The sequence below is a fragment of the Muntiacus reevesi genome, chromosome 6 (assembly GCF_963930625.1).
Source record: "Muntiacus reevesi chromosome 6, mMunRee1.1, whole genome shotgun sequence".
Taxonomy (NCBI): domain Eukaryota; kingdom Metazoa; phylum Chordata; class Mammalia; order Artiodactyla; family Cervidae; genus Muntiacus; species Muntiacus reevesi.
The window spans coordinates 29739997-29761446 of record NC_089254.1 but is presented as its reverse complement, the minus strand read 5'-3'; the positions used below and the strand labels follow the sequence as shown (position 1 = coordinate 29761446).

The following is a 21450-nucleotide window of genomic DNA, read 5'->3' as shown; positions in this document are numbered from 1 at the left end:
CCTTCTCATCACATATGGGATAAATTCCAAATTTTTATGGCTTTTGTAAATTTTATTTTTATATTAATATGGCTTCTGATGCCCTCAGTCTGGTCTCAGCCTTCCTCTCCATCCACTCTCAGCTACCGTTTCTCTCATTCTTTATGCCCTGGACATCATGTATTTTTCATGTTCTCAACCATAGTGTGCACTTTGTGGATTCAAACCACTGTACATGCTGTTCCCTCAGGCTGGAATGCTCTTCCCACCATCTTGGCCTGGCTAACTCCTACATTATCTTTCACATCTCAGCCCGAACCCCTCTTCTTCAATTAAGCCTCCATTACTGCCCTCCCCAGACATAGATGCCTCCACTACTGGGGCCTGTAATAGGGTTCTGGGTATGCCTGACATTTCTCTTTTGTAAACTTCCTCACATTTACATCCTTTGTTCAATGTCTGCCTTCCTGCCATAGTGTAAACCACATGAACAAACATGTTTACTTGTTCACCTTTGCATCCCCAGCATCACCTAACATATATGATGCTCACACATTCTCTTTTGAAGAGTGGAGGTGTTTGCTAACTGCTTTTTCTCTTGCTCTTTGAATTTAGCTCTGATTTTCAGAAAGCTGCTTGTGATGCATGGTTTCTAGAAAGCAGAGTATGTGGCTCTGCTCTTGCTTAACTCCTCTCAGTTCTTGACTCCTGTGGACTTTCCCTTGCTGAGCAGAACTCCTCCCCCAGAGGAAGACATCTGTGGTGGTTAGGGTGGGAAAAGCTTTACTAAGAAGACAGAACTTTTATATGGCTGGGACTTAAGAGGGGAAATCTGTGCCAAATTCCCAACATAGTGTTGATATGAGATGTAGGGACCATGTGCACTTCCCCAGGTTGTCCCTCTTACCACCACTCTTAGCTGGGGTGAGAGAAGGCAGATGGAGAATATCACTGGTGGGAAAGAAAATGGAGGCAGATATACATGCACTGACTAGTCACTGTCTCCTCTAGAAGGTCTTAGAATGTTTCTTCCTAAGTCTTACTGTTTTTTCCCTTAAGATAAAGATTCATAAGTGCACAGTACTAGTAACTTCCCCACTCATTGACCAACAGCATATATCCCTAAGAATTGAAGTATCTTAGGTTTGATTATCTATATGTAGTTTCTTCATTCAGTAAATGTTAATTGGGGCCTGCTTTGACTGTGCGGATCACAACAAACTGTGGAAAATTCTTCAAGAGATGGAAATACCAGACCACCTTACCTGCCTCCTGAGAAATCTGTATGCAGGTCAAGAAGGAACAGTTAGAACTGGACATGGAACAGCAGACTGGTTCCACATCGGGAAAGGAGTGCATCAACACTGTATATTGTCACCCTGTTTATTTAACTTATATGCAGGGTGCATCATGTGAAATGTTGGGCTTGATGAAGCACAAGCTGGAATTAAGATTGCTGGAAGAAATATCAATAACCTCAGATAGGCAGATGACACTACCCTTATGGCAGAAAGCGAAGAAGAACTAAAGAGCCTCTTGATGAAAGTGAAAGAGGAGAGTGAAAATGTTGGCTTAAAACTCAACATTCAGAAAACTAAGATCATGGCATCCGGTCCCATCACTTCACGGCAAATAGATGGGGAAACAGTGGAAACAGTGAGAGACTTTTTGGGGGCTCCAAAATCACTGTAGATGGTGATTGCAGCCATGAAATTAAGACGCTTGCTCCTTGGAAGAGAAGCTATGACCAACCTAGACAGCATATTAAAAAACAGAGACATTGCTTTGCCAACAAAGTTCCATCTAGTCAAAGCTATGGTTTTTCCAGTGGTCATGTATGGATGTGAGAGTTGGACTATAAAGAAAGCTGAGTGTTGAAGAATTGTTGCTTTTGAACTTTGATGTTGGAGAAGACTCTTCAGAGTCTCTTGGACTGCAAGGAAATCCAACCAGTCCATCCTAAAGGAGATCAGTCCTGGGTGTTCATTGGAAGGACTGATGTTGAAGCTGAAACTCCAATACTTTGGCCACCTGATGCGAGAAGCTGACTCATTGGAAAAGACCCTGATGCTGGGAAAGATTGAAGGTGGGAGAAGGGGATGACATAGGATGAGATGGTTGGATGGCATCGCTGACTCAATGGACATGAGTTTGAGTAAACACCTGGAGTTGGTGATGGACAGGGAAGCCTGGCATGCTGCAGTCCATGGGGTCGCAAATAGTCAGAAACGACTGAGTGACTGAACTGAACTGAATGTTCATGTTCTGGGCTGTGGGCTCAGGATGCAAAGATGAATAAATAGAGTCTGCCTTCTTGTGGACCCCATATGCTGACTGGAAAGAAAAATCCACCCATTTTAAGATGTGATACAGTGTGGTCATTGCTGTGATGGACAGGTCTGTGCAGTTTGAGGAACCCAGGAATAAAAACTTCTAGTTATTATTCAGAAGCTTGCATATTGCTATGTCTTTTGTAAGTGGTTATACGATCTTAAAGGTGTGTGATTGCATCTTTAAAATGTATTCCCTGTATTTTCTTGGGATTTTCTACATCATCTGTCAGTTCCCTGGGAGGTAGAGGACCTAAAGGTTAAGAGTAGGGAGCCTGGAAAAAAAAAAAAAAGAGTAGGGAGCCTGGAGGCAGGAAGACCGGGCCTGTGATTTACTTTTCAGCTGGGTGACTGAGGGAATCACTTACTCTCCCACCTCCAGAGAAAAGTGTGCAAATGCAAGGATTAAATATGATGCATGCAATGCATTGGCTCGGTGCCTGGCATGCAGTAGGTGCTCAATTATACCTTCCTCCAGGTGACTGTAGCTTTTTGTTTTAGTGGTGGTGGTAGTGACAGAAACTTGTTTATACTAAGCTTCATGGGACACATACAGAGGTTTAGTTACTTTTTTTTTTCTTTAAAAAAGAAGTTTATTGGCATAAAAACAGTTTAAACATTATATAAATACAATATAAATATGCCTTTAAAAATATGCATAAGTTAGCAAATTTTTTGAGGTAAGCCTGCACATTTCAAGAAATGATTTGGCTCCAAAACAACATTCAAAAACATTCAAGCCGCACAGCCACTTTTACGTTACTTTTTCAAACCAAATACATAAAATATTTCAAGTGGCACTTCATAAAAATATAAATACCTATCATGTATATAAATTAACTCAATGTCACATATTTAAATATCAATAAATTAAAGATAAAATAGTGTCCTAACGCTCATACTTTTAGTTCTTCATAGAGAACAACATAAGTTATGTGCCCAGTGAACAGGTTTCTGACCAAAGGAGGGAATGCCCAGGAACTACCACGATCATGGGAGCCCCAGCTACTTCATCCGAATAGCTCTCAGGCTGAACTGCAGGAAATTCTCAAGGCTTCTCAGGATGAGGATAATCTTTGCGTTCTTTACCCACTCGTTTGAGGACTGCATCTTCTCCAGCAGGTCCGGGTTTGTGGTTGGAGTGGTTACTAGATCTGTGCTCTTTACATGAAGGGAACACAAAACAAAAGGAATTGTTTAAATATTGAAGAAGTCTTTTGCAGTATAGAGGCGCTGTGGCCTGTGGAAAGATGTTCAAGCAAATTTGGGGTGAAGGAGCAGATTGGGACCACTGGCCTTGACTCACCCAGATAGGGGGAGGTCCCTCTGCTCTGAGCCCACCCAGCATGAGACCATCTCACAGCAACTGAGCTCTAATACTTTTTGCTGCTCTGTCTCTGTTAGACCATAAGCATCTCATGAGTAGCCATCATATCTTACTTGTTTTCTGTCATCCTAAACAGTGCCTGGCACAAAGTTAGAATTCAGTAGATGTATGAAGAACTTTGTTAAAGGCATTTTAATGGGTTCTTCGGGGGCCTCTAACTCTAATACTTTTCTCTGGCTTTGCTCTCACCCATCCATCTGACATCTATTAAGAGTCAGCTGCTCTGGTGGCGTAAAAAGGATTGGGAAACAGTTTTCCATAGACCCACTGACTTGGAGCTAAGTCATGGTGGAAGGCCTCGCACCTCCACCTGTGATCCTGGAGCACTGCAACCTCAGCATCGCCAGGCGCTTGTTAGAAATGTGAGTCTCAGGTCTCACCCCAGACCTGTTGAGTCAGACTCCGCACTGTAACAAGATCCTCTGGGAAATTTGTCTGCACCTTCGAGGGGGAGAAGCCCTGGTATAAGGCACAGAGCTAGAAAAGGGAGGGAGGATTAGCACCCGTGTGCCTGCTTCTCCTTCTCTCTATGCTTTGGCTCATCTACAAATTGTGCCATCAAGCTTATACCATGTGGCATTTGAATGGCTAGCTGGTAATGACCAAAGCCCTTGGTACCTGCTCTTCCAGCCTTTAGCCTTTTCTCTGCATTAACTCCTCGGCAAAAGAGTAAGGGAAAGGAGTTGAAACTACCATAAAAACAAGAATGTCATTTGGCAATCTTAAATAATTTTTGTGTTCTCTGTTCTTTGTTATTATGGATTGTTACTTGAGGTTGGATATGCTTCCTTCTGCCTCTACAGATACTTTTTTCCCTTATTTCTTAAACTTTTAGAAGTTGATGTTAAAACCCTCCCCCTTGACTGAGCTTTAAATATAGTTATTGATGTCATTTGCAGAAGACAGGAAAAAGAAAAGGCTTTAACTATCAGGAAATATTTGTCAGATCTTTTCCTTTACACACAGCCATCTCTCTTGAATTGGCTTTGCACTGCCGAGTTGTCTAGGCTGCCTTCTTTGAGTCAGGCGAGGGGACACTCACCTTTTGCCTCATGATCTGGAGCAGTGTTCTGATGCTGCTCCGCAAATCCTTGACATTTTCCTGATCTCCCTCATACACATTCTGGAGGTAGTCCAGGTATGTCTGATACTCCAGAAGACCAACAGTGCTTCTGGTCAAGCAAGTCTCCTAAGAGGAAAGACAGTGGGAAAATTGGTTATTGCCAGCAAGGCATAATCGATTTTAGAAATTAAAATTGCTATAATTCAACAATTTCTGCCTGTTCCCCTCAAGGGAACTTCAAGTACTTCTTAAGCATCATGTTTGAGACATTGGACAGCATCAGCTGCCCCATTTAAAATACCTGCACAACGAGAGGCACCACTTAAATGTTTCTCAGAGCCCAGTAGATGCTAGATTATGGCAAGGGGCCATCCTGTTACACCCCATAAAGCTCTTCCCTCTGGCTGCACTCCTGCCCTTGTCAATGTTAGGGTGAAACCTCCTTTTATGAAATAATCAGAAGTCAGTGGGGGTTTTTGCACTGTCTGAAGGAGAAGGGTATAGAGAATGATCTCGGCAGGGAGGGCAGGCCTAGATCCTGCTAAGGGCAGCCAAAGAGGAGAAAGGCTCCTGGACCACCTTACCCATGATGAACTAGCTAAACCTCTGAGGTTTCCTAACACTTGACAGTGGTGAAAATCCCAGCCCAGAGGGGCTCTATTTGACGAAGTTGTTAAAAAATAAGTTGCTTTTAATATCATTTAAGTTGGCCTCCTCATGAAATTTACATTATGTTCTTTATATTAATCCCCTTCTTCATTGCCTGCCTGGTCTTTATGTATACAGATGCTTCATGCAAGAGGGAGAACTTTTGACTAGGGGTAGTGAAAAGTGAACATAATCCATTTGTACCTGATTGAACCCAGATTGGAAGCATCCATCTTTTTCCTCCATTTTTGGAAGATTCAGGTTATTTTCTGCCAGTGTCTCCTTGCTGTTTTCACACTTGTCATTCTTCTCACATATCTGGGAAAGAATATCAGAACCGTTATCGTATGAATGCCCCTAAAACTCACACCACTAGGGGGCTGATGCATGATCTCTCATGGCCAGGAAGTTCTCTAAGAAAAGTGAAGTCACAGTCCATTAGCATCCAGGCAAACGAGCTCTACAGAAGATGGGCACACTTGGGTTCAGTTCTAGCCTCACCTGTGACTTCATGGTTATTACCTATTCCCAGTTGCAGTGTCCCTATATCTGCAAGTTGGGGATAATGAAAAGCCTCCTCATTAAATTTATTGTGAGGACAAAACAATATTTTATAAAGTGCCAGGACATGGTAGGTAACATAATAAATGATAGGAATTTTGATAATAATTGGATGAATATGATTTGAGCCAGAATATTATGTCCCAGCTGGAAGGATCTTTCAGATCATCTAGTCCAATTCCATAATTTTACAGATGGAGCCCAGAGGTGCTGAAGAATTTGCCCAAGATCACAAAGCTTGTCCAGCAGAATCAGAGCTAGATTTGGGACTCCCAGTTGTCTCTCCTGTATTATTTTCTTTATACCAAAGCAGAGCCAAACTACCTTACATTTAAAGCTTGGGAGCTGCTGTGGCCTAGGTATGATTTTGCCACTTTGGTGGACTATCAGGTATCCGTCTTACATACCAGAATGACTTTGAGGAGTCCTTAACCACTGGACTGGCATAACCTAAAAGTACTGTGACTGTCCTGAGAAGCTGAACAGTCATTTCAGGTGGTGCTTTTTAATCCTCCCAAAATCCAAATCACAAAAAAGATCAACAGACCTTATTTTTTGGTTATGGAAAAGGAAATCCTGAGAGGCAGTGTGATCCACAGCTCATGCCAAGAATGGAGCTGAGAATGGGCCAGGGGGCAGGGATCCCAGCACCTCTATATAATTTTCCAGGATGAAAAGGAACCATCTGAGACCAGCAGCAGAGGAGAAATTACAGGACATAGTCTGCCCCTTTGGCTTCAAGTCTGAACTGACTCCAAACCCAGCAAAGACCTCCCAATGCAGAAGCCCCCGTTCATATCCAAGAGCAAGGAAATAGATGCCCACATGGGTGCTCATCACCCTGGGGTGAGCCTACCCACCTCCTTTCTCATTGCAGAGATTTTGTCGACGATGTGCTTAATGAGAGCTTCGGTTTTGTCTGGAGTGGTCAGAAGTAGTCTGCTTGGGGTGGTGTCATTTTTGAAATCTTCTCCCAGGGGACCCCGGGTAGGAAAAGCAGAAGCCATCACCAGGAGCAGCCCCAGGGAGACAGCGAGTGGACTGAAGGCGCCTGTGACAGAGCAGAGGGAGAGCAGCCAGTGAGCAGACTGCGCCGCTGGGGGAGCTGTGCTTCTGGCTGTTGGCCGCCCGCCAGCCCTCACAGCAGCAGACACACACCCCCCTCCCTCGCCGCACGGCTGCCGGGCACAGTTCCTAGGCTAAGGATTTCCTTCACTTACTTGTGAAGAGGGAGTTCATAGCTGGGTTCCTGGAGGGCAGATGGAGCTCTCTTTCGTTCCTGGTGGGCTCGAGGGCAGACTGAGTCTCAGACATCCCCGGTCTCATATTTATTGGGGGTTGAGACTCTAATATTGAGACTCATTGGGAAAATCCCACATTTGATAAATCTTTGTTGGAGGGTGGGGGTGGGGCCAGAGCGGGTGGGGCTGATTGGAAACCTTATTAAGATTGCTCAATGTGACGTCCTTTAGCATCACAGGAATCAAACCAGGGCAAAAAGTGCCGCATAGAAGCTTAGATCATTACCAAGGCTAGTCCTCAGAAACTGGATCACTCTTCCTTTACTTTTTTCTTTTTAGTGACTCAGCACATTGCCATGTCTTGAGAAAGAAAGTAAAGCTGAAATCATGCACAGAGTTTTAGAGGGGTAGGGAGTAGGGAGAAGCTAAGGCTGACTATGATTTAAAAAATACTTTGATTACCACTGGTTAGGCTTTAGTATTCCAGTTTATTTGTACTTGTAAAAAACCTAAGATGTTCTGACCTCAGTTTCCTCAGACCATTCCACAGTCCGCTGACCTGGGATTACAAATAAGATACTATGAGCCTCTCCACCCCCACTCCCTCAAAAAGAATACTATGAGCCCTCAGCAGTACTGTTCTTTCCTGGCTCTCACTGTGGCTAGCTGTTGCAGGACCTCCTGACTCCCCCCAAATCTTGTGCACTTTCTCTAGGAGTCTCCAGGTGCAGTTTGGGTTCACACATAAATGCCACCGCGAGGCATCTGCCAGCTTCCTCCTCAGCTGCGCCTGCTCACTTGGGCCAGATCAGTCACAGCTCTGCTCATTCCCTAGTGGCCTTTTGGGGATGCTCCCCATGAAGACCCTGATCTCTGTCCGAGGAGGTTGTCTTGTGCTGCTGGTGCTATCCCTATCACTGGCTATAGGGTGATCCTGCTCCCACTGGGAGGACACTGGGTGGGTGCCGAGTCTGCTGGTATCCTCAATTTGCTGACACCCACTGGGTTCAGGGTAGAAGTAGGGAGAATACCACTTACCTCTTTGATATGATGTCAGAGGAGGATCTTGTGGCATTTTCTGGAGCTTGTGTTCATAGCTGTATAACTTGCTTTGAATCCAGCAACTGAGAAGAAATCTACTGATAGAACAGGACTCTGGGTTCGGAATCACACTTCCCCTCCAATGCCTCAGGCTTCCATGTTGGGTTGAACTTGTAGAGGCTTCCTCGGTTCTTAAAATATCTTTTGCAAGAGGGTCCTTGATTTCATGCAAATGATCTGTATACCAGGCCGTTCCCCCCAGTCTCCCAAACACCCAAACAGCTCAGAAGATTGGTTCCAGACTGAAAGTAGGACCCTTGTATGACACCAAGGGAAAAAAAGCCGTCTTTTTTGTATGTTTTGTTTACAAAACACAGTGTTAACATCACAATCAACTTCTTTGCTTTGCAAAGAGGATCTTGTCAGGATTGCTAAAACAGGGACCTCAGCTCGGGTATTTAAAATACAAATCAATTTACTCAAGTTTTGTTTTGTGCACAACATGTTGGGACCTGCCTATTGGGGAACGTGAGGTCATTCATTCTTTCACTGACTTTCTAAATAGAAAGGCAGATCCTGTAGTGGTGGTAGCCTGGTTTGGAGTTTGAAAATGAAAATGGGAGAGGACGGCTGAATGGTTTCGCTTTTAGTACTCTTAAGTCTTGAGCTACTCAGATGCCCCCAACCAAGCCTCCTGTACTGAATGAAACCACCATTCCTGGCTCCCCTGCAATGCACGTGCTGGGCCTCTGTAGTGGGACTGCTTCTTCTCATATTTCCATTTTTTATAAAACATGACTCAGTAAATTTCATATAGTGAATCAACAGCATACAGATTTTTCAATTAAAAGTTTTAAAATTAGTAAGTACACGTGAATGATAAAATGATGGGACAGAGCATTAGGGCAGCACGGGAGAAGTTGGTCTCCTTCCTTCCCAGCTCCTCTTCCCAGGGATAGTGCCTGACCTGTGGTGTTTTCAACTAAATCCTCTGTTACCCTAATCTGGTGAGGTATTCTTGGCGACCTACGTACTCACCTCTGTGTTTACATTGTTGGTTCATATACTGTGTACACACACACACACTTGTACACAAATATATACACACTATAATTTCCCATAGATGATGCTGAGGCAATTTCCTATGGTCAAGTACATAGTATAAGCACTGGCTCTTGAGTTCACACAGCTTGGCTTTAAAGCCCAACTCTGCCACTTGCTGTCTGACCTTGGCTAAGAAATGCAAAGAATCTGTGCCCCTTGATTGCTCATCTATGAAACTGGGATAATAGCAGTTCACTGTGGTGAAGACTGAAAGAGATGATTATGTGAAAAATCCCTGGAGCATGGTAATCCTGCCATTAATACTTGCTTTTTGTAACATTCCTTGGCCCAGGGTATCTGCTTTGGAGAAGTCCTCCAGTCAACTGTGTCAGGCAGTCCATGTGGAGCCTTGCTTATGAATGAGCCAGACTCCTGTGCCAGTGGTCAGCTAGTCTCCCAGTCTTTTCTCCTCTGAAGACATCAAATGCATGTTTTTTGAAAGTTAAGTAGAAGATGAAGAAAAGAAAAAAAAAAGTGATTTCCTCGCTCTCTCTCTCTTAATGGTGAACATGAAGTTCCCCAAACCTGGTCTGTCAATTTAGGTAATAAGCCTAGCTTGTGTCTTATTGTTAGACTGTTTTCCAGGCTTTCTGCTAAGTGTTTTTATGACAGAAGGTCTTAGCCTTCCCCACCCACGATCATCATCATTATTCAAAACGGCGAAAGTGACCCTTGACTGTGAAGGAGTCTGACTTAATCTCAGATCCTGTGCTTCTGGCAGCCCTAGAAGGGCAAATTGTGTGTGGGTGGGAATGCAAGTGTATGGGAGGTTGAGAGGACACTGTTGGACACCACCTTACACACTGTTAGCATCTAGGGTGTTTATTAATTTCCTAGCCTTGGGTTGCCATTTGCTTGTTGGAAAAAAGGGTTCTTTGCTCCAAAGCATTAATGCAACATCCGTAACTCCACCATGACAGCTTCTGTGCTTTGGATCTCAGTGAATTTTCCCCTTGGAGAGCTCATCCCTCATATTTTAATATGTACAAATGATTAGGAAAGGCCATGCTGTCAGCATTTATTTAATAATAGCCTCAACTGCTGGCTTGCACCATCACTGATTTGAAGTGACTACCAGCTGAGACCAAGAGAGGCCTGACAGATGAGGGGAAGAAGGAAAACACCAAGGAACTTTGGTTCCTCTGCCCTTGTCTAGGCTGGCTGGTCCTTTCTGTGCCCCTTAGAATTACTGCCCATGACTGCCCTCCTACATGTTGGTGAAATCCAGTTCAGAGAGTCCATCAGTGCATTCAAAGTGAAGGGGGAAAAGTAACTGCCATCCAGTATTAAGCTCCCAGGAGAAGAGGTGGTGTCCACAACTCACATGTTAAAATGTGGAGTTGCACTCCTGTGTCTTTATTCTAGTGGGTTGGGTTGGTTCTGTAATTTAGCAGGAGGGAGTATCCCAAGAAAAAAGAGAAGTCACCAGCTGCTTGAGAACTTGTAGTTGCTCTCAGAAAGCAGTTTCACTTGTCACTAAGTCCTCAGTCTATAAACTGAAACAGTGGGTTATTTAGCAACTCCTTCCGGGATTGAGTCCTACTGAGCAGACCAGACAGGCCTGTAAGGCTCTGAGAAATGTTTTTGCTTTGAGAAAAGTGGTGGTATTACTGGGAATGAGAATATTAGGGACATGCAGTGCGTCTACTTGGAAAGGGCTGGCTGCTTTTGGAGGGGGGGCCAGGCCTGGAGACCAAAGCTCTGGGCAGTTCCCAGGCCAGTCCAGCTTCTGTCCTGGCCCTCATGACCTCAGCTCTGACGTGCTGCTGTAGCTCCTAGCGACTCCTTGGTCTGGCCCCAGCTTTCGGAGGGCAGAGGTGTGCAGGACTGTATCTAGCCTCTCCCTCCGTTAGGAAGAGACGCGGCTGCTGTGCCAGGTTTCTGATGCACAATGTGCAGAAGGAGGCTGGGTATCTGTTCTGGGCCCTCGTTGTTTTGGTATGTGCTGAGTTATTGTCCCCTGCTGAAGTGGGAAACCCCAGGCATTTTAGAAGGGAAGTGGCTTCTCCTGGGGCAACCACATAGACTCCCCCACCTTGAGGACGAGCCCTCTCCCCATGTCTCTCTGGTCTCCGGGCCTGGAAGAGCGTGCCCAGGAAGTTGCGTTGGTGATGAGATCTTACTTTGATGCTCCTGAAGGAGCCCACTGCTCTGAACCCCAGGGCTGGGAAGGTTCCCCTGGGCTGAGTTTCAGTGCTTTATCTCTTTTCCATCTGTAGGGTAGACCTTCTTTGTCTGTGGCTGCTGGTTCTGCTTTACTATTAGGAAATCAGCTCATCAGCAAGGAGCACTGAGTTAATTTATTCTCATGAGTTATTTGAACCATCTTTGGTTTCTCCAAAGGTCTCAGTTCTCTTGAGTTCAGTGTCATAGAAACTAAACATGTAACACCATTGACTGGTTCCTTCTACTCTTTTCCCTCAAAATTAAGGTACTAGTAACCCATTTGAAAGCATCACATGTAATGTAAGACTAGGTAAAATGCTATGACGTATTTTACCTCTCTTCCCTGCCCTTTTGGCTACTTATTTGCAAAACAGAGACTCTCTTTGTCTCTCTAAATTATACCTTACTTGTGTTCTTCTTAGCAAGCTGAATCCATGAAAGTATGGAAAGTCTCTCTAATCTTCATGATGGAATAATTTCCATGATATTCTTTGGACATGTTGCATGCTCTGCAACTGAGCCATTGGGGTTTATTACTTCTCAAAGCAAGATCCACCTTGATTGATCAAAAATATCACAGAAGTAATAAGGTAAGCAGGTAATAAGGTAAGCAGGTAAGGTAACCAGGTAAGCAGGTCAAAGAAGTAATAAGGTAAGCAGGTAGGCAGGTAATAAGGTAAGCAGGTAAGGTAACCAGGTAAGCAGGTCAAAGAGCTATAGGTAATTTCTTCAAGTTATTGAGTTCTGGGTGTGAGAATATGTAGCGCAGAATCCTTGACTTGCAGACCTGTTGCCACAGCTCCGGGTGGTGCTGTCCTCACTGTGGCCTTCGAGGCCTGGGCCCCCAGGCAGCTGGGCTGCTGGTCTGCTGTCACTTTGGCCTGCCAGGCCTGCAGCTCCTCCTGTGCTGTGGGGCCTCCACAGTGGTCTGCGTCCCTCAAGGGCTCCATGGAATGATGGGCCTAGAGCTTCCACTCTGGAGGCTGTGTTTCTCATGTGCTGCTTTCCTGTGGGCAAGAGTGGTGACAGGAGGAAAGGCATGCCCTACTATACCTGTTTGCGTGGCAAGTGATCAGGATGCATGGAAATGCTGTCTTCTTCCCTGGCATTTGGAATTGTCTTTTGATGATACCTTTTCTGGGAGGTGATGGACTCTTACAAGGAGAGACAGCATTCCCAGAGGGATGTTTGGAGCCTTAGTACTGAAGCAGTTGCTGCTAACTACCTCAGATTCTCTTGTCCTGGGACAATCAACACAGAGGCTGTAATACATAGTCCTTCCTCTGTGTTCAGTTTGTTCACCGAGGCTCCAGACTCCATCAAGGCAGGTTAGGTGTCAGAAGAGATGTTCTGGGCTTTTCCCATCTGATATTGTGTGGCCATGCTGTTCGTCAGGCATGTAAAAACCCCCTGGCGTTCATGGTTTGTCTTAGATTGCAAGATTCAGAAGGAGCTTGGGGCTTTTTGCTGCCAGAAAAATACTTTGGCCAACTGGAGGATTGGGGGCAAAGTCCTCTCCGATCTCAGGGCTCCATTAGAGAGATTTCTCTAAATTCCCTTCTTGCTCCAGCATTCTGTGGATCTTCATTAGTTATGCTTAATAACCCGGAGTCTACTCTTAATAGAGTAAGAGACTCTAAATTAAGAAATAGCTCTTCAAAGTCCAGAAGTCTGATGTTGTCTTTGTTCACACCCAGAGACCTCTTGTGGCTAGTTAGGGTGCCACCCATTTGAACATGCTCTGGACCTTGGTGGCCTCAAGCGGACTGACTGATTTGAAAGATGCCAAAGCCCAGACATATCAATGCAAGATGATAGCAGATTTCTTAGTTATCATACAAGCAGGAACCGATCAATATTTTAAAATTTAATTGTTTTTAGCTTAAAGAAAGAACTACACAAGTAATACATGTTCAGTGTATTGTAGAAATTGAGAAAATAGAGATAGGCCAAAACACTGCATAATAATTTTATTACCCAGTGGTAATCATTGCTTATGCTGTAATTATTGTTCTTGTCGTTTTTCTCTGTAGCTACACATTTGGGCTTCCCTGGTAGCTCAGACGGTAAAGCGTCTGCCTGTAATATGAGAGAGCCGGGTTCGATTCCTGGGTCGGGAAGATCCCCTGGACAAGGAAATGGCAACCCACTCCAGTATCCTTGCCTGGAAAATCCCATGGACTGAGGATCCTGCTAGGCTACAGTCCATGGGGTCGTGAAGAGTCGGACATGGCTGAGTGACTTCACTTTCACACATCTGTCAGGGTATGGGAAATAGAAAAATACCATCCATAGTGTTTTATAACCTGCTTTTCCTTTTTTATACTGCTTTGTATCTGTAGCATTCTGGGTAATTCTCTGAGTAGAGATGATGTAAACAGTGGCTATAGCCAAACCCATCAGAGCTGAGAAGGGAAACATCGAGTGAGGTTTATTGATTACTGCTGCAGATGTACACTGTTCACTGTTCCCTGGGGAAGGAGGGCTTATCTGAATGGGGATAAGATGCATTTAAAACATTCAGTGAGTTTCCCAGGGGGTTAACTGATCACTTGTTTGTGGAATAGTATAATCTCTAAATCAGTAAGTTGTGTTGATGGTTTGATATCATGAAAGTGAAATTTGCAGTTCAAGTGATACTTGCTTTTCAGGTGGTTCTGGTAGTTTCACATAGCCGAGCTCTGATTGGCTCTAGTGCGGGGCATCGATCAGTAGCTCGTTGCCCTTGTTTCAGGATGCCTGGGGAGTTGCCACAGATGATGGTGTCATCATCTCTTCTCATCTAGCTCATTTCCCCTAGTACCTTGAGGTTCCTTGCAGGGGCCTGTTCTACAGAGAGAAAAATAAAAATAAAAAAAATAAGGAGTTTGTAGTCTTGCAACATTTCTCTGCTTTCCAATTCCAGTCCTGTTGGGATTGTGTTGCTTGTGCAAGGAAACTGCATTTCCTGTGGGAGCTGAAGGTAGACCTGTCACAAAGCAGATGCCTGCAGGCCTTGATGTTGGTTGGGGGATATGTTTGGGTAAGAGGTAGACAGTCCTGGCCTCTCTTGATCAAGGACTCTGAGTTGCTAGAATGGGCTACTGCTGGATATGTCAGCATCCCCTAATCCCAACCTCTGCTGCTGATCTGTTTAAAAATGTAACTATAAGCACCTATTTAAGAGACTTTGGACATACAGAGTGATGTTCTAGGACTCTTGGCCCTTGGGTTCCATAACCATGGTATAATTTTCCTTCTAAGGTATTTTAAGTAATTGAGGATTGACATGGGATATGAGGGTCAGTCAGGTATTTTTTGAATGCTGAGTACTAGACCAGATGCTTTACACACATTAGTTCATTTACATTCCACTCTATAGAGTAGCAGTTATTAACTTTATTTTATGCATTAGGAAACTGAAGCTCAGAGACATTAGATGACTTACCTGAGATCACACAGGCTTCTGTAACTGTGGAGAAGCTTGCTGGTGTTTGGAAGGAGAGGTAAGATGTGGTGGAGAGGTTAGGTGTAGGGTTGCCAGGTAAAATATAGGATGCCCAGATAAGTTTCAGATATACAACAAATAATTTTTAAGTAAAAGTATTTTCCAAATATTGCATGGAATGTACTTGCGCTGTAAATGTATTCCTTGTTCATTTGAAATTCAGATTTAACTAGGCATCTTGTATTTTTGTTGAATAAATCTAACAATTTTTGTTAGGTAGACAAAACTGGAGGGTGAGTTAGAAAGCTAAGTGGAAGTGAAGTGAATAGGGAGCCAAGGAAGACAGTTTGAGGAGGGCCGTGATGTGATGAAAGTGTTTAATCTGAATGAGCAGAAAGAAGTCCCCAGGGGATTGGAGAAGGAGGTGGGTTTGGAGGCTGTTGAAGAACCATCTCAGCATAAGAACAGGATGGAGCCCAGGCAGATGTATGTTGGGGCTGGCTGGTTCAGGTTCAGAGGAGCCAACTGTGTTCATCTCCTCCCAGCTCTGCCCTCCGTGGTTCCTGTTGGTAGCTTTATATTAGACAGGGTAGGTGGAAATTGGCAAATGCTAGGAAACAGGGCCCCCAGAAGGCTAGTTATTATATGTCTTCCAGCACACCTATGAGCCTACAGAGATAGAAGGATATTTTGAAGGCCCAGATGCAATCTAGGGATTGGTTATTAAATAGCTGTGGCGTAGGGAGTGTAGAGAAAGCTTGTAATAAAAGGTTATTTAAGTTTACTTTTCAAAGACAATTGGCCATAAAGCTTTTTAAGGAAAGAAATTGTTCTGGTCAAAACATACTGCTCCTATGTCCCCAAATGAAGGCTGCTGTTTTTATAAATAAATTGACATAGACTGCACGCTGAGTTTAGGAGAGTAAGGATATGCACAGGGTAGAATTTTTATTCTACAGAGTTAGCTGTCCTTGAGTCCTGGCTTGTGCCTTAGTGGATCAGGGCAGAGACTGAGCCCAGCTCTTGAGCCATGGCCATGTCGGGGACTGCAGACTGGTCATGGTGAGAGCATTAGACACAGCAAGGCGGCAGCCTGTGGGCTTACGGACTTCTGCTCTGTCACCGTTCCATCACAACCAGAACAGATGAATCAAGAGTCCAGCTTTGGGGCATTTAGTGGACAGGATGAAGAAAGCCCTGAAGCATTCTTAGGGTCCCCAAAGATTTCTGCTTGTGTCATAAGTTTTACTCTTAACTACTAGAATCACAAAAAATCACTTCTACTGTTATTCTTGGCATTGTGTCTTATTGTACTACATCCTTTTGTTTTTGATTCATCTCCGTTACAGTTCTGTTGCATATTTCTAGGACATTGTGTTAGGAAAACAAACATTTAAGTGCCATTAAATTCAACCCTGCCTCCTAATAGTACCCTCCTGATGATTGGAATGTGTTGATATTTGACTGTGTCATAGCTAAACTTCAGAATATTGAGTAAAACATAAAATTCCCTGACAGAAACTTGGTTCCACTACATGGCACAGCTCCCAGGCAGATCACATTAGGCTCTAGGCTACAATTTTCCCCTGCTCTCCAAAGGATGTAAGTCTTTTCATAACAGTTTCAGCACAGGGTAGAATGACATCTTGCGGATGCCATGACGTCTCTCTGTTCTGAACTTCCATTAGGACTCAGACCGTGCCTTGATCCTCCGGGAAGCTTTTGCTGACCCTTTTCCAGGAATAGTGAGGGTTCTCCTCTGGGTTCTCCTGCGGTGTCATGTGCTATACTAATCAGTTTCCAGGCAGTGTCATGATGGCACAGGCTCTGGAGCCAGACTGCCTCAGTTCAAATCACCATTCTGTATTCTACAAGGTGTGGTCAACTGGGAAGTTACTGACCATCCAGTCTTCATTCTTCTCATTTACAAAATAGGCGGTAGCAGTTGTACCTTCTGTCATGTAGTTGTTGGAATCTATGTAAGGAGCTTAGCATCCTGCCTGGCACATTGGAAGGACCCAATAATATTTCTATTGCTTTCGCTGCAACTGACTGAGAATTTCTTTCTTTCTTTCTTTTTTGGGGGTTATGCTGTGTGGATTGCAGGATCTTAGTTCACTGACTAGAGATGACTGAGAATTTCTTGAGGGGTCCATCTTTCAATGTCAATGAATAGTATGGTTTTAAGCACGAGGCGCTCAGGGCTGGTAAGTGAATGAAAGGTGAGTTCTCCTTTCAATTGACTTTTCAGAAATAGTCATCAAGAGTTTAGAAATAAAAAATAGCTTAATTTATGAAATTTTTTTTGTACGTGTACTTTTAAAAAGTCATATAAAATATTATGCTTGCTTGATTTTTATTTTTTTATTTTTATTTTTTTTTTAGTTCTACCACTTTATTGCTACCAACCCATCTCCCTCCACCCTTGTGCACACATGCTCAGTCATGTAATCCCATGGACTTCAGCCCACCAGACTCCTCTGTCCATGGACTTTTCCAGGCAAGAATACTGGAGTGGGTTGCCATTTCCTTCTCCAGCTTGCTTTATTTTTAAATCAAAGATTATAATACTTTATCCAACAATTTAAAAATATATATGAATGGATATTTGTTCCATATTCCTGGCAGTACATTTTACTAAAGGAAGAATGGATTTCACAGACAGACTTGGTTTAAACCCCAACCCCATCATTTACTGTTTGTGTAACTTTGGGAAAAGCACTACAGTCCCCTGTGCCTGAGTTTCCTCATTTGTAAATTGTGGCAAAGACAACTTTCCTCCTCATGGTGGTTGTGAAAATTAAATGCAATTACACCCATAAAGCAGACTTATTGGTATATACTAAATTGTCAACAGATGCAAATTTTTTTTTTAAGTTGTATTTAACAGAGGTGGGGCAAGAGAAGGGGAACAGAAAAGGGTCAAGGTAGACACAGCACAAAATAAAAAGATGGGAATGAAGAAAATAAGAATAACCACCAGAAAATACAAATAAAATGGCTTATAGATTTCTTCTTGTTTTAAAAAATTATATATATATATATATATATAAATAAATATTTTTTTTTGCATGCGTTATATATAGCCATGGCATGAAATTCAGAAGTTTCCAAGGGACACTCAGTATAAGAGAAGCTACTTTCAGGCCACTTGAGCCACACTGTTTACCTCATTATGTAACTACTTCAACTAGTTTTTTTCTTAGTGATTCCTTCTAGAAATACTCCAAACACACTGATAAACAGTATGTTCATATTTCCCATGATTTTTTTCTTTTTTTGGCTGTACTTTGAGATATGCAGGATCTTAGTTCCCAGACCAGGGATTGGACTCACCCCCTTGCAGTGGAAGGGTGGAGTCTTAGCCACTGGACCACCAGGGAAGTCCCAGTATTTCCCACAATTTAATTTTATTCTTCTACGTAAGTGGTGGTGCACAGATGACAGTGTTCTGCACCTTGCTTTCTTTACTGAATGCTTTAGCAGTCATTCCTTTGCGGGAGATACAGGCTGCCTCCTTCCTCTTAGCCCTTGTATTCCATTTATTAACCAGTTCCCCACTGATGGAATTTTAGGTTGTTTCCAATCTTTGGTTATTACAGATAAAACTGCAGTGAATAATTTTGTTCATGTGTGATTTCACACATGTGAGTGTAGCAGTGGGATAGTTTCCTAGAAATGGAGGTAGTTACTCAAAGGATACAGGCAGTTCTACTAGAGACAGAGTTTATATCCAGTTACTCTCCTTCCAGCAAGGTGCGAGAACACCTGTTTCTCATACTCTGGTCAGCACATGATGCTGTCACTCTTGATCTTCACCAGACTGATGAGGGGAATATGTATCTCAGCGTAGTTTTAATTTGCCTCCCTCTTATTATAAGTAAGGTGGACCACGGAACCATTTTTATGTGATTTTCCACAAACTCTCCGTTCATGTCCTTGTTTGATTTTCTTATGGTTTTTGATAATTTTCATATTGCTTTGAAGGAACTCTGTGTGTATGTGTGCGCACACATGTGTGTGCTGAAGTACAAATTTAATAAAGTCTGATCACGTTTTAATCCATAAGTTATCTATGAAATCAGCCCTCCCCCCAAAACTTTTTAGAGCCATCAATAGCCATCACGGTGTCTGTGAACACCAGACACCAGCTAGAAAAGTACAGATTCAGGGTTTCATTAGTGCAATACTGCCAGCCGGAAGTGTAATGAAATTACAAACTACCCCTTTGTCAAAACAGCAAAGCTGACATTGGTGCATAGAAACCACTTTCTGCGATCCTACCCTGATGGATTCCTAGGGAATAAACATCAAATCTCTTTGTGTAGGTTGACAATCTGAAGGAACTCTTGATACACTCCAAAAGGTAAACTTTTGTTCTTCAGTGTATTTTAATTTTATCATTCATCTTTTTATTAATTTATAGCGGTTTTTTTTTTGCCATGCAGAGAATTTAGATTTATATAAAGTAGACTTTATATCCTTTCTTTCATAGTGTCTATATTTCATGACATATATGAAAAGGTTTAGTATACTCCAATTTCATAAGAATATCCTTTTAAATTTTTCTCTAGTATCTTTAAGTAATAGGTTTTCAAAGTATTGAACCAATACAGGCAATGCTTGTCACATGACAAGATGCACTATTCTTTTCCACACCCTTTACGTAAATACAAATACACAGAGAAAATGTCAGTCTCTCTAGAAAGTGGAATAAGTGATATTTTTTCTCTCTTTGTACTTTGTTTTCCAGGTTTTCTGCCTTGATCATGTATTACTTGATACATGTATTGTATTTGTATAATGTACATGTACATTATACATGTACATGTACTTGATAATCATGTATTATGTATACTCAGAAATATATTAACTAAATGAAATTTACTTTTACCTCACTTAAATGTCATTTAAGATTTGCTTCCTGGATCTTTCAGAATGCTAGTAATGCTGTCTACTTTGCTTTAGAAACGGTCTGTCGGCTTCCACCCTGAACAGTTTTAGTCCCTAGAGACTTCCTTGTTGCCAAATCCAGTGGAGGCATTTTAGTTCTAACCTGACTTTCCCACTGGTATACTGAAGCTCCTGACCATGCTTTCCTGCTTGGCCTTAGCGCCTCCTCTCTCTTCTGTTCCTCACGCTCTCCTCCTCGTGTGGCTTTACTGACCCTTTCTTTCTGTTGTACATAGATGATGCCCAAGTTTATGTCCATGACTTGGATTTTCTGCATTCTAGACAAGCTAGACATACACAGTGTTCAGTGGACATTTCCACTTAGATCTCCCACAGACACCTTAACTTCAGCATGTCATTTTCTCCTAACACTGTGTATCTGAAAAGATAGGGGATGTTATTTTTCACAGTGCCTGGTGGAAAAGGCTGACAAATGAGAACATGGAGAATTTCTCATTTGAAAGCATGTATACTAAATCTGAGGTTAGTACTTTGCTTTAATTTAGCTTCAATTTATCAGCTCCTGAGATTCACTGGTGGCTCAGATGTAAAGCGTCTGCCTGCAATGCGGGAGACCTGGGTTCAATCCCTTGGTCGGGAAGATCCCCTGGAGAAGGAAATGGCAACCCCACTCCAGTACTCATGCCTGGAAAATTCCATGGATGGAGAAGCCAGGTGGGCTACAGTCCATGGAGTTGCAAAGAGTTGGACAAAACTGAGCAACTTCACTTTCACTTATCATCTCCTTCCAGGGCCTTAGCCTCAGCCCTCAAGGAACTTCCAGTTATTCAGCTTGATTTGCATGTTATTGGTTTTTTAAGGCCAGTGAATCTTTTGGAAGGTTTGTTGCCTTTTCCCCATAGACCAAAGTAATTTGCTTATCCTGATGGGAAGCCTCATTCATTTCCTACTAGTGAACAGGGCTTCCTTTCATGGAGTAATTAACATTGAAGGTCTGGATCCGTTTAAATCCCCTGAGAGTCTGGGTCCAATCCATTGGAATTAGTAATCACAGACAACTCAAGGTATGGCATTAGATTTAAAAACAATTGCAGTACATTCCAGTGGGAAGAGGAAACTTCAACTGCAGGAGGTTGGCTTGGTTTTCTGGCTGACAAATTGTTTTTTCTGTCTTTGCATTGCTCACTGTCAGAACTGGTAGTGCTACAGGAAGAACACTACCAGTTCCACTTCTCTGGGATAGTCTCTTTCTTTCCATTTCTTTATTAGTTAAAAATAAATTATGAAAGTAACAAATATTAATTGTAACTACAGCAAGACTGCCCGCCTCTTGAGATGACCACTGTTCACCGAGGTGTCACCTTCCACGTCACCTTCCCTGCCACAGGCTCACATGAATGTACACAAAAGGCACCCAAGTTACATGTACAGAGTTGGGTTACCTATTCTTTTATTTTTTTTAAGTGATGAAGTCATATATTGCATATTACCCTGAAACTTGTTTTTTTACTAAGCTCTATGGCATGAATACCTCATCCAGGTCACTTAACATAGCTCTTATTTTTTTTTAATAATAGGTATTATAGGAT

At 42.9% G+C, this 21450-nt stretch overlaps 2 protein-coding genes across 2 annotated transcripts in view; one reads left to right on the top strand and one right to left on the bottom strand.

Moving 5' to 3' along the window:
* TOMM7 (translocase of outer mitochondrial membrane 7) overlaps positions 1-21450 on the top strand; it is a 240656-nt gene that overhangs the window by 58901 nt on the left and 160305 nt on the right. The gene's annotated exons all lie outside the window — the stretch shown is intronic.
* On the bottom strand, positions 2878-7345 carry IL6 (interleukin 6). Its single transcript, XM_065939776.1, has 5 exons — positions 7189-7345; positions 6829-7019; positions 5612-5725; positions 4739-4885; positions 2878-3470 (listed from the first exon to the last, which is right to left on the bottom strand). Exons 1-5 carry the CDS (start codon positions 7292-7294, stop codon positions 3315-3317), a joined length of 714 nt encoding a protein of 237 aa, XP_065795848.1. The 5' UTR covers positions 7295-7345; the 3' UTR covers positions 2878-3314.

Coding starts and splice junctions, on each gene's coding strand:
- IL6 (XM_065939776.1), bottom strand. CDS start 7,294: ATGAGACCGGGGATGTCTGAGACTCAGTCTGCCCTCGAGCCCACCAGG. Junction 7,020..7,188: donor TATGAACTCCCTCTTCACAA/GTAAGTGAAGGA, acceptor GCTCTGTCACAG/GCGCCTTCAGTCCACTCGCT. Junction 3,471..4,738: donor TCCAGATCATGAGGCAAAAG/GTGAGTGTCCCC, acceptor CTTCATGTAAAG/AGCACAGATCTAGTAACCAC.